General features: G+C 47.9%; 1 protein-coding gene across 5 annotated transcripts in view; it reads right to left on the bottom strand.

Moving 5' to 3' along the window:
• Positions 1 to 12689, bottom strand: part of TTC7B (tetratricopeptide repeat domain 7B) — a gene marked incomplete at its 5' end in the record, with an annotated part of 195317 nt that overhangs the window by 65653 nt on the left and 116975 nt on the right. For all 5 annotated transcript variants that reach the window (XM_081111613.1, XM_081111614.1, XM_081111610.1 and 2 more), the window contains 3 exons: positions 3420 to 3580; positions 6146 to 6218; positions 11998 to 12055. In XM_081111613.1, the coding sequence (XP_080967739.1) occupies positions 3420 to 3580; positions 6146 to 6218; positions 11998 to 12055 (292 nt within the window). The remainder of the gene's footprint in view (positions 1 to 3419; positions 3581 to 6145; positions 6219 to 11997; positions 12056 to 12689) is intronic.

Raw genomic sequence — 12689 nt, 5'->3', positions numbered from 1 at the left:
GGACAGGCAACTTAAACTCACACTGTGATACCATTAACCGACAACCACCAAAAATAAGTCTGACAATACCCAGTCTGGGCGTAAGGAGCCACATGGGTCCCCAGGCACTGCTGGTGGGAGTGCACAACGACACAACTGCTTTGGAAAACAGTTTGGAATGATGTGGTGAAGATACACATAGTCTATGGCCCAACAATTTCACTCCAAGGTGGGTGTATAGCTAAAGAAATGCTCGCACATGTGCATAGGGAGCCTGTGCGGGAATGTTTACAGCAGCATTGTTCATAATAGCTGAAAACCACCCACACACCACTTACAGGAGGCTGGAAAGACAAATCTCGGTGAGCTTCTACAATAGGTGCTGTTCATAGTAAAAATGAATAAATTGCTGCTGTGTGCTATATGGATGAACCGCAGGGACATAATGTTAAGCAATAAAAGCAAGTACTTTAAGGATATATTCAGTATGATTCCATTACAATTCTTTTTAAAACATGCAAAATTAGAAATTTCCGTTATTTAGGAGTAAAGCATATATGGCATAGAACCACAAGATAGTGCTCAGCGCAGAATTCAGAACGGTGGTTAACCTGTGAGGTAAGAGGTAAGGCTAGGACAGAGGGGTATACAGGAAATTAAAATCAATATTAATGTTTTTTTTCTTAAACGAAGAGGGGATATACACACATATATCAGTTGTATTATTGCTTCAAATATATTTACTAAGTAGTCTTTTTTGCTTCTACTTAATATTTAATATCAATTTTAAAAGATTCTAAAATATCATATTTGAAAACACTGTTATCAGTAATAGAAAGAGGAATTCTACGAATTATTGAGTGACTACCATGTAATGATTACAATGGAGGAAGGCACTGCTTGCAATGCCTTAAGTGCACCTGCGAAGGCAGCTCGATGCCCTGAGAGTTCTGGCCTCTCTGGTGTTCATCCTCACTGCCACTGGACATGATAGAGGTTGGTGTTTAAGTACCTGGGGTAAGCTTAACAGGCACCAAAATGTTCTGTCATCCTCAGGCTAAGAGGCCGGCTAAGTTGCTTTCCGTTCAACAGCTGAACAGTGGGAAAGGGGTTCACCTCCATCCGGCAGGTGCTGAGCACACATCCATTACGCCTCAGCCTGTGGGGGGCATGGCTGGGGGGACCCACCACACAGGGCAGCCCCGCTCCGAGACCCACAAGCCCGCTGGAGACAAGGCTGACAAACACGCGGGTAACACCGCATGACAGGTGCCCGCAGGATCTTGTGTAAGCTGCTGCTGAAATGGTTTACCCAGGCTGGGAACAGACCATGGGATCGACTGACTACATCTGGCCCAACTTTTAATAAAGTCTTCTCGGGGAGAAGTCTCTCATCACAGAGGAAGAAATACAAATATTTGAAAAGCAAACAAGTCGCGGCCGCTCTCGGACCTGCTGACATATGCCTTGCTTTTTTTGAGCTCACGGCCTAACATTAAAATAACAGGCTTGCATTCCTCAAATGTCTCTACTGCTGTTCTTCCTTACACTGCCTGAAAGGCTGTCGGCTGCTGTCACTGGAGACATTGCCGTATTAGCCACCACTGTTTACTGCTTGCTGTGTGGGTGGCTATGGGTCTAATAAGCCCTCCCGGGAAGGTCCCCCAGGCGTCTCTGCTCTAATGAAGGCGCTGGGGGGGCGCGGCGGGAAGGTGGCTTTATAAATATGGATGAGAGAAGCGGAATTTAATTGCATTGGGCTGTACTTTACCGACGGGTAAAGGACGGGAGACTTTTTCAAGTGCTTTCACCACTTTACGGTTCCAGGGGCTAACCAGCTTCGGCTAAAATCCGAGATATACTCGGTATGCAAAAGAGCAAGCCTGAGATCTGCAAGCAGTAAACACTGCGGCAAAGCTCTTCAGTTCGCTCTGCATAAATAGCTGAACCTACAAAGGAAATCTCTAGTCAGAGGTTTCCTGGTTATAATGAGAATTTTCTGGATGGGGAGAAGAGAGTGCTCTTTTCACTTGGAGACAAAGAAATGTTTGTAATGGAAATGTGTGCACCGGTTTTCCAAGGGGAGCTGCTGAAACTCTCTGATTAAAAACACAGTGAGGTGATGAGGCAGAGAAATCAAGCCAAAGGCGATGCACTTAAAATGTGGGTCTGCACTGATTTCTGAAGGTGGGAGAGCCAGCCCGGCCACCAGCTTCCCGCCCCATTACTGCCCCTGCCCCTGCCCCTGCCCCTTAGATAGTTAGAACCTGCCAGGCGCAGGGCTGTTGACTGTCTCTGGCCACTGTGTACCTGTTACTAAGCTACTCCCTAAGGAAAAAATAGGAGCCCAGGAGCCCAAAGACAAAGTCCTGCTCAGCAAAGCCTCGGCAACAAGCCTGGGTTCGGGGATTCTACGGAAACATGATGATAAGTAGACCATTCAAGCATCTAGCAGTCTACAACGACAGTTCTTAGGTGAGGTACAAATATTGACTGATTTGAGGAATTCTGTTTCCTAGAGAATAAAGCCAAGGCAGAAAGAGGTCAGCTATCTCGTTTGAAGTTGCTGAAATATAACCATCATCTGACACCTTGGAAGGGAGACCCTGGAATTAACGCAGGACAAACAAGCCCTGAGCTATAGTTCCCGCATTCCAGTCACTGGAGTTCGTCTAATACAATGTTTGCTGTATCCAGGTGTGCCTACCAGTATTTACTTAACATTTTTATTGAAAGTGACTTTAAAGCAACTCACTGAAAAAATTTCTTAGTCTCCCTCCAAGAGACCATTTCCATGCAATCACACTTTGATATGCAGTTATATTTTTCTAATGTACATTTAGGAATGCATAACTATTAAAGTAAAAACATTCGTCCACAGCCCATCTAACATCCTCTCCTGTGCCCAAGGGTACACGATGGAAAAAACAGATCACGTATTTTAACTTAACAAGGACGACCTAACAGACTATGGCTGACCCTTGTTTGAACTGCGTGGGTCCACTTACATGTGGATTTTTTTCAATAAATACTGTAAATGTATTTTCTCTTTCTTAAGATTTTTAAAATAACATTCTCTTTTCTGTAGCTTACTTTACTGTAGAGTGAAGTATATAGAATACATGTAACATACAAAATGTGCTAACCCACTGTGTATGTTTAGTGGTAAGGCTTCCATCAGCAGTAGGTCGTCAAGCTTCTGGGGCGTTAGAAGTTCTCCCCAGATCCTCCACCTTGCGGGGGTCAGCACCCCTAGCCCTTGCATCAAGGGTCAACAGTATATGTGTTTCTAAATATCATGGGGAAGAAAGAGTAAAAGGGGTTTTGTACTGTTTACGCTCAGGGTGTCCACGAAGAAGTCAGATTTCAGAGAAGGACGTTGAGAAGAAGTAAATGTAATAGCTTTCGCATAAGGAAAACGCAAGCCCAGGGTCACTCACAGGAAGTTCTCCGGGTACTCGCTCAGGGCCATGTCCACAATGCTCAGCGCGTCGTGGGAGTGCTTCTGGGCCGACAGCAGGAGGGCGAGCAGGTGCAGGGAGTTGACATCATCGCCTTGAAGCTGAAGAGCCTGGCGGACATACCCCAGAGCCTCCGGTATCTGGTTTAGAACAAAACCAACAAGAATTTTTAAACACACATGCACGCACACACATGCATGCACACACGTGTACACACACGCACACACATGTGCGCATGCACACGCACACACACACACACACACACACACACACACGAAGCCATCTTTATGAAAGCACCAGGATATTAGCCACAAACACGAAAACAAGACGCTCTCTTCAAGCAATAGTCTAATCATCAAAGTAATACTGTTTCTCTGTGTAACTGCCAATACCCCTAAGTAAACACTTTCTCTTTTTCTGCAAAACTGATCTACTTTGAATTATGCTAAAGATAATTTTACTACATGGAGGCACATAGCAATTGCCAGAGGTTTTTAGTGGAATTTAACAGCCTTAACGGAACTGTTCTCACTTTTTAAAGTATTACTGAAACAAAAGTGCTTAATAAGTCACGAATTTTAGAACAGCTTTCTAAATGACCAGACACCCATGATTCCTGCCAAGTTCCTTTGCCCTGGTTCTCCATCAGGGAAATACACACACACACACACACACACACACACACACACACAAAAGCCCCACAAACCACAACCCAAATACCCTGATCCAAGAAACAAATGGCAGTGCCACGTTCAATGCCACATTCAAACTCAAGTGGGACAGGACACAACCTTGACCTTAAAATGCAATAGCTGTTCAAGACTTTCTTCAAAATCGTCCAAGCACGATGGTTGATAAAATGCACACAAGTACTGAACACCCTAGATTCCATGGAGGTTTAGCCGTCTCTGGGGAGAATTATAACCTGAAGCTTTCTCCACAGCCGGCCTGGGACCCCTCCGGTCTCCCCTCCCAACGTTAGTCCCCTGGCTGGACCCCTCTCAGCTCTCCTGCTTCTTCTCAATCTCTCAGAAACCTCACTCCTTCGTAGGAAGCCACAACTTTGTTTTTTTCCAAATCGGTTAGTTTCCCTCTGCAACTTCATTTTGATGAATTTGATTATAAATGTTGGCTACGGAGGCTTCCTGCTTTGAGCCATAGAGTCATGGCTAACACAGCTGGAAGGGAGACCATCTGCCCAACCCATCGTTTACGGGAGGAAGCTGAGTCCAGGGTTGAAACGACTTGAGCAAGGTCACCCAGCTGTTGAACTTCTGGGACGAGAGTGGCAGCTACATCTTCTGATTCCTCTCCCACCCTCTCCCCCTGCTCAAAGGGCACTGGCTCTAAAGATAACAGGCCACAAGCCCCTGCCCGCAGACAGCAGGAAGTTCAGCCACCGGGGCCTGGGGTTGTCATGCTGTGTGCTCACAAAAGCTCTGTGGCCTTGTCCATCCCCCGGGTGAGAACTGGCGGTGTGAACAGCGCCCAGCCTGCACTGTGGGGAGGGTCGAAAGGCAGGTGTCAATGTGCAGTCTGACCAAAGCAGCCAGGGACGAACTGACACAGGGTTCACAATGGCAGCCTGCAGGGACAGCTGACTTGAAGGAATGCAAGGCTGGCTCCTTCATTCAGCGAGTGCTCCCGAGTGCCTGCCACCTGCCAGGCAGCATTCCAGCTGCCGGGGCACAGGGGTGACGATGACAGCCATGGCTCCTGCCTGCGTAGAACCTCCCCTCAGGCAGGAAAGACACCAAACAGGAGAGCTGAGCCAGAGGAAGGGGCCGTGCCGGCTGCAGCAGGTAGGAGGCTTCACGGGGGAGGGAGAGAAGGTCCTGTGGGGGAGAGGAGCCAGGTGGCCATCATGAGCCCGCAGCTGTGAGCCACCCCACGCCAGGTGCGAGGACCTTGGTTTCCTTAGTCCCCAGGTCGCCAAAGGGAGCCGCCTCTCCGGGAAGTCAGATGCATGCCTGCAGCCGGGCCTGCCAGGAGAATGGCACGTCTGGGGAGCTGACCTTTTGTTCACCCTCCAGTCAGCGCTCAGGAATGTGCTGGGGTTACCACCAGTGTCTTGCACCTGGTGGGCAGGCAGGCATGCGGCCAGAGCCTCCAGAACAGCTGGGAGGGGACAGGAAGGGACGAGAAGGCACAGGCGGCTTCTGGAGACTGCAACAGGGGGGATGAAGGCCAGCGAGGCTGTCCCTCCACCGAGGACACTGCTCACGCTCCTACTCCAGGAGTCACCGCACGTAATGTTCAGACCTCCACGTATGTGAAAGGAACCGGTTGGTGCTTCTGTCTAGGCCTGCTGGCATTGTCAATCCCTGATACTTATGGCAACCAGGCCCCACCCCAATCTCCACCCTGCTGAGAGCTCAGCATGGGCTCTGCTGGCAAGTCACACGGGCTCTTCGATGACCCCAGGGTTTAAGGTGTCTGCCACGTGCTGCGTCCATGTTGCCATTGACCCCGGGCTGGGCCCTCCAGGTCTATGGGCTAAAACTCCTAGAGCAGAGCCTGGCCTGTGTCTATACAGCTGATGCTCAAACTGACCAGAGCACGCGGGGCTTCGCTGTGTGGAGGAGGCCCCTGGTCCAGGTCGGCCTGGGGTGGAGGACCAGCTACTAACTAACTCAAGCTTTGCGCTGGAGGAAGTGCATCAAGACAGAGCATGCACCCAGCTTAGGAACATTCGAGAAACTGACCTGTCTGGAGATGGCGAGCTGCAGAGCGAGGTAGAAAGCGGCTTGGTGATCTGTAGGTGACAGACTGTGGGCCCTGGAAAAGTATTTACGGCTGTTAGTACCTGGGAGAGGCCATTCTACTTTCCCTATCCAACAAGTAGTCACATTTGCATGTTTATCACTTGCATTTTTATACCAAGACCCCATATTTAACTATTGAATGTCTCCTTTAAGCAAAGGTGTACTAACAAATGTGCTGTCTTTCCCCTTTTCTGTGTACGGGAATGAGTGCCTGTTTTGTGTTCGGTCCACCTCTGAAGCAGCCACCGTGACCCTGGGCTGTGGGGAGCAGCCTGGAGGTGCAGAATCCGCAGGCCCTGAGCTCTGAACGCTCACCGTCACGCTGGGACACGGCGAGGCCATGGGTGTCCTGGGCAAGGCCGTTGCACTTTGGTTGAGTTTTGGCTTGGCCTTAATGCTACCTTCACCCAAATTTCTGGATTTCAGAGAAACCATACGAAAATCAAGACGTGGCTTTGCTGGTAAAATGAGGTTCCATTTTTGATGAACTAACTCTAGGAGAGGAGGAGGAGACTCATTCAGTCTTCCAAAGCTACCAAGCCCCATGCAACTCTGACATGTGAAGCTAAACACCGGGCTTAGGGTTATTGACTGGCCTTTGGCACCAGCTGGGAAGAGCTGTTCTGGACTCCTGCTTGCCAACGTGGCCTTTCTTGCTCTTATGTGGGAGTCAATCATCTTTCACCACGAGCAACTCAACATGGGGCTGTATACGAGACTTAACTCTCTGCTGGACAGCCTCGAGGGAAGAGAAAACCAACTTTACTTTCTTTACAAGGCACGATGGAGCAGACTAATTAAAAAACGGTGGGGCCCAGATAATAAACAGCCTTTCATTCTGTTCTGTCAACACTCTGTGATTAGAGGAGGATCTTCTAGGGGCAGAAAACAAATTCAGGAGGAAAAAGAAAGCCATACCCCAGGCAAACACAGTAGGGATGGCTTCATGCAGTAAAAGGCCTTTTCATGGAACTGTCCATCTGCTGTCGGGAAAAAGACTAAGAAGGCTTCCAGGTGTTTGCCATCCAGAAAATACGCCGAGTCCAACAATTTGGGCCATTGTTTGGGCAAATGCGGCAGCTCCTGTGGGGACTGGGGGGAGCAAGGGGAGTCTGTCCTTTTATTGCTCTTAAATCCACTCCCTGGTTACTTTACCAGGAACTGTGTCTAGGACTCTCCTCAACAGGGTAACAGGCTCAGGCTATTTGCCTGTGCTGTCCTTTTAAAGCTTTGCTTCTACCACTATGCTCTAGTTTTTATTATTTTACTAGAGGCCAGATGCATGAAATTCGTGCAAGAGTAGGCCTTCCTTTCCCCGGCTGATGGCACTGGCTTCCCTCACAACCCCGGCTTCGTCCAATCTAATTAGCATATTATGCTTTTATTTTTATAGATAAGTATTGGTCTTCCCATTAATTTGTACATGACTACTGCTTCAGAGGTGGACTGAACACAAAACAGGCCACTATCATTCCTATAAACAGAAAAGGGAAAAAAGAATCTTTTTCTTTGATGTTCATGAGAAATGAGATCGGGATGTCATGATTTCTGTTTCTCTCAATTATTCAGGGGAAGCTAATACAAAATGAGTTATGAAGACACAATGAATTATTCAGCATTCTTTATTTTATTTCACTTCTTTCCTAATGAATAAAAAGCCAGGTTTCTACAACCCTCAGCAAGAACCCCTCAGAGCTATCATTTTCTCAGCCCAGGTTAGGGTTTTCAAAGGTGAAGTTACATCAGATCATGATTGCCTCCACCCGACACCACCCAGGTGAGGAGCTGGCCATGGCCTGGTGGCTCTGGGTAATGGGTGAGGACAGTTCTGACATGAGCCCCACCTTGGCCCCATCAGTGATTACGCACTGTGAGCCACACCCTGTGACAAAAACAACCAGGCGGGCTGGGGATCTCGGCGTTTCTGGGAAGATTGGGCAGCAGCTGAAGAACTGCAAACCTGGCTACTGATGGATATCCAACTGCCAATTTCTCACGAGGCACAACTTAAACATACACACTTTAAAAATCTTATTTTTATAATTTGGCTAATGAGTTAAACTGACTACTTTAGCCCAGGAAAGAAAAAAGAAAATAAGGAGAATGCTCAACAAAAGAAGAAAAAGTGCATGGTGTTGATCTCAGGACACACCCATAGCCAACCTGCTCGACCAACGTCATCAGGCCATGCAGGTAAGAGGATGGACATTCGTGTTCCTGACAATTAGAACCCTGCTGAACGCTGCACATGAATACAAAGCAGCCCCACAAGCCCCACTCCCATACAGCAGCACCTGGTGGAGCCGTTAGGAGAAACCCAAACATCTAAAAATGTCACCACAGGATGCTCACAAAGCGCTTCCCTTGTCAAAGCAACTCCATGCCCATTAATTTAATGTATTGTCCATAAAAAAGAATTGTTAGACTGATGGGTCACCAGGCCACCTGTCCGTCCATCCATCCATCCATCCATCTACTCATCTATTCATCCATCCATTCATCCATCCATCCATCCACCCACCCACCCACCCACCCACTCATCTATTCATCCATCCATCCATCCACCCACTCATCTATCCATCTATCCATCCATCATCCATCCACCCAACTATCCATCCATCCATCCATCCATCCAACCATCCATCCATCCATCCACTCATCTATTTATCAGTCCATCCATCCATCCATCCATCCATCCATCCATCCATCCACTCATCTGTTCACCTATCCATTCACTCATCCATCCATCCACTCATCCATCCATCTACTCATCCATCCATCCATCCATCCATCCATCCATCCATCCATCCATCCATCTATCAACTCATCCACTTATCCATCCATTCACCCACCCACATTATTTAGTACCAATGTGGTGCCAGGCCTGTGCCAGCCTCTGGGGAGCCTGTAGATGAACCATGCGCCAGCCTGGAGAAGGGAGAACATCCCTTCTCCCCCAGAGCCAGGGAGACCCAAAGTGACCATTACAGTACAGTGGGAGCAGGGCCCCGAGAGAGGCATGCCAGGCTGCTGCTGGAGAGCATGGAATGGGCCCCCAAGATCACCTGTCTAGAACCCAGAACACCTTGAGGTCCACCCAGTGCTCTCCTAGACTCTGGTTCCAACATGTTCTAGAACCAAGAATATAGAAAAGGCTGAACATTTTTGACCCTGGTCATTAAGATACATACTTTATAACAATAACTACAATTTATGAAGAATCTACTTTTAAGCACCTGGCCCAAGAGTATCCAGCAAAAGAGCTAGAGCTAGAAGTGAAATCCTGAGGCCTGTTCTCTCCCCGATATCACCCTGCTGCCTCGTTCAGTCAATTCTTCTCAAAGTCTCCGTCTGTCCAGATTACAATGGACCTGTGATCAGTGTATTTATTAGTCAGTTAAGGGGGAACATGCACACACCTGGTTAAATCTATCACTCAGGAGCCTCCCATTAGTGACACACACAGGATGACCAACTTGTCCTGGTTTTCCCTGGTTTCAGCACTCAGTCCCATGGTCTGGGATGCTGCTCACTTCCCGAAAAACTGGGATGGTCACTCATTCCATACACACCAATGACACCACAAGCAAGCTTAATCGCAGCCAGGAGGGAGAGCACCATGACGCGAGATCGTGTTTCACACTGAGTGACAAACACGACCACCACCACCTGGAGCAGCCGATTTCTGCATGTGGGGCCGTCTCTGCACCAGGCTCGCAGCTTTGCAGACAACATGGTCTTGTTCACTGTACCTCTGTACGGGCCGAATGAATTGGCCCAACTGCTGGGACTGAGCTTCTGGACGTACGAACAGTGGAGGGCCTCAATATTAAGACGCAGAAATGCAAGAGGGAGGCCTTCAAAAACCACCTTTTTTAATCTACCCGACAGCAAATCTTTCTGAATTCTGACGCCAGGCATAATTAAGAGCTAATATTTACATGTTGTATCTGCAACCCCACCCCTTTTTGAGTTACATTCTTTTCTTTTTAAACAAAAATTGCCAAACAATAGTATCAACAGCATTGTAGACAGAGGATTTAAATATATAGCAAAAAAAAGTACTTCTCATCCAAGTGGTTTTTAAATATCCATTTACATTTCAGGAAGAATACAAATCATTCATATTTACTTAAAATCTTTCCTTACAGATTGTCAGGTCTACAGTGTACTAGAATAGCCCTCATTAATGTGTACTTGAAACAAAATAATTTATTTCCTTGAAAAATATTCTTTATTTCACACAAATACTAATTTAGGTTAGCCTTTGCCAATAAATCACGTAGGTTAATAGGGTTTTATTACTCTTTATTTCCACAGGAACTAATATTTTAGAAAATCTCTGAGTTGAAACCTAAGTAAAAGGCACAAGAAGGAATTCGGGTCCATGGAACAGCTGTGACATAACATGAAGTTACGAATTGTGGTGGCTCGAGGCAGACCACCACCACGGCTGCTGCTGGAGAGCCAATGAGATGTGCTGACTTGAGAAAAGGGAAGCAGATGTAATGGCCACTTTCTGAGGCAGTCATGTGTTTCACAAGCTGGGACTGGAAAAGTTAAAACTCCATATTGTTTGAAATGGAAAGGCTTCCCCCACTCCCATGCTGAAGAACGGCAACAAAAGCTCAGCACAGACATAGATCTGTGTGCAGGTGTCAATCCGGACTGTGTGTCATTACCCAGCCTGGGAGGGGCAAGGTGAAGGCACAACCCGCAAGCCTGGCAGGAAGCAGAAGCGAGATGCAAGATTTCGGACTAACCGAAATCAAGTAGTAATGGTTTCATGAAGACAGGGGAGTGAACCCTGCAGTAAATCCGTAGGCAACCCCGGTTCTGGGAAAGAAATCTAGCAAAGGGTATTAGTGACTGAGGTCCTCATGAAATGTTGGTGCAAGCAACTGAGTTTCTAATCCAATTCCAAGAAAGCAATGTAACGCAGATATATTTAAAGTGAGAGGATCAATAGCAATTGTGGATTTGCCATCAGGCGGCTTTACTTTCAAGCAATGATTCGTTTTAGTGATTTATTACAGCTGCGATAAGAATAAAATCAGGGCAGTGAAGTGCAGTCGGTACCAGAAAAGTTGGGTTAGAGTCAGGAGACGATGATTCTATCCTGACCTCAAAGGCAATGTGGCTCTGTAACTCCCCACTCCTGCATGCCAGTCCCTCACCTGCAGTCTGGTGTGGGTGAGGACGGGTTAAATGAGGGGTGTGGGAGGACACTGACACGCAAGCACGTGCTAACTAAAAAACATTCTCCGAATTTCACGGCAGGTACAATGATGGAGACAGCACAGGTATTATGGAGCAAGACAGGGGTGGAGGCGACTTGACTGTCTTCACATAGTATTTCAGAGACTGTCCTTAAACCTGACCTTTTCATTTCTTAACATAAAAATCTGCAGCTTCACGGGCAAAAAAAAAAAAAAAAAAAAAAAAAAAAAACAAGGAAAGAATGATCCCGTTTCTAGATGATGACAAATGTCTTTAATAAAAGGAATCATCTCCCTACACATACAGAGCATCTGTCTTCCCAGAGCTGAACTGGCTTTATTAGGAAGGAAGAAAATGTGCCCGAAGGCTGAAGGACGGACAGATGAAGAACGCAGATCTACACGGCAACAAATGATGCGGCGAGCTTCCACATGTGTGTTCGGTGCTCGGAAGGAAAGACTCCCGGGGGAAAACACTGTTTACATAATCTTTATAAATATCTCTCCCTTTTATACTCATCACACTGTGGTGTCATTATGCACAGCCGAGTGAAAAGATGAACTCCCACTCACCTCTGAAATGCAAGAAGCGCCTTTCTCTGCAGGACCTCCTGCATCCCTCGCAGCGAAGCTGGAAAGGGTTCGATCAGTCAGTGGCATGTGTCGGACAAATACAAAGCTCATCACAAAAACTGCACATTCCTTTGGGTTATGAGCAGCGAATTCTGGGTGGGTGTGTGCTCGGTGCTGCTCCAGGCACTGGGAGACGGGCCACGGAGCCCAGGCCAACCCGGGGCCCTGGCACTCGTGGGTGTAACTTGGCATGATGCCGAGGGGACGGCGTGAGTGGAGGGTCATTCTTGGTGCCCCAGGCAGAGGGGGCCATCTTTAAAAGACCAACGGGCAACTACAGAGAGGAGCCCAGCTGTTTTCTCAAGTGCAGGCATGTAACTGGGTGAAGCCTGGCTCTCCCAGGAGGCAGAGCAGACCACCAAGCACCATGGGTGTTGGGCTGGGCGGCCTCAGAGGGCCTCTGGCACCGAGCAGCTCTGATCCTGGGCCAGGAAGGGCCAGTTTAATTCACGCTGTGCAATGGCCAGGACTGTTACCACCTTGATAGGAACACCAGGGACTGACCTGACCCGCCCAACACTGGACCGGGAAAATCAGTTCAGAGGTGAGCCCGGCCAGTGTGGCTCAGTGGTTGAGCATCGACCAGGAACCAGGGGCCATGGTTTGATTCCCGGTCAGGGCACATGCCCAGG

Source organism: Myotis nattereri (assembly GCF_964212035.1).
Source record: "Myotis nattereri genome assembly, chromosome: 1".
In the NCBI taxonomy this organism is placed as follows: Eukaryota; Metazoa; Chordata; class Mammalia; order Chiroptera; family Vespertilionidae; genus Myotis; species Myotis nattereri.
This window is presented reverse-complemented; position numbering and strand designations above follow the sequence as displayed.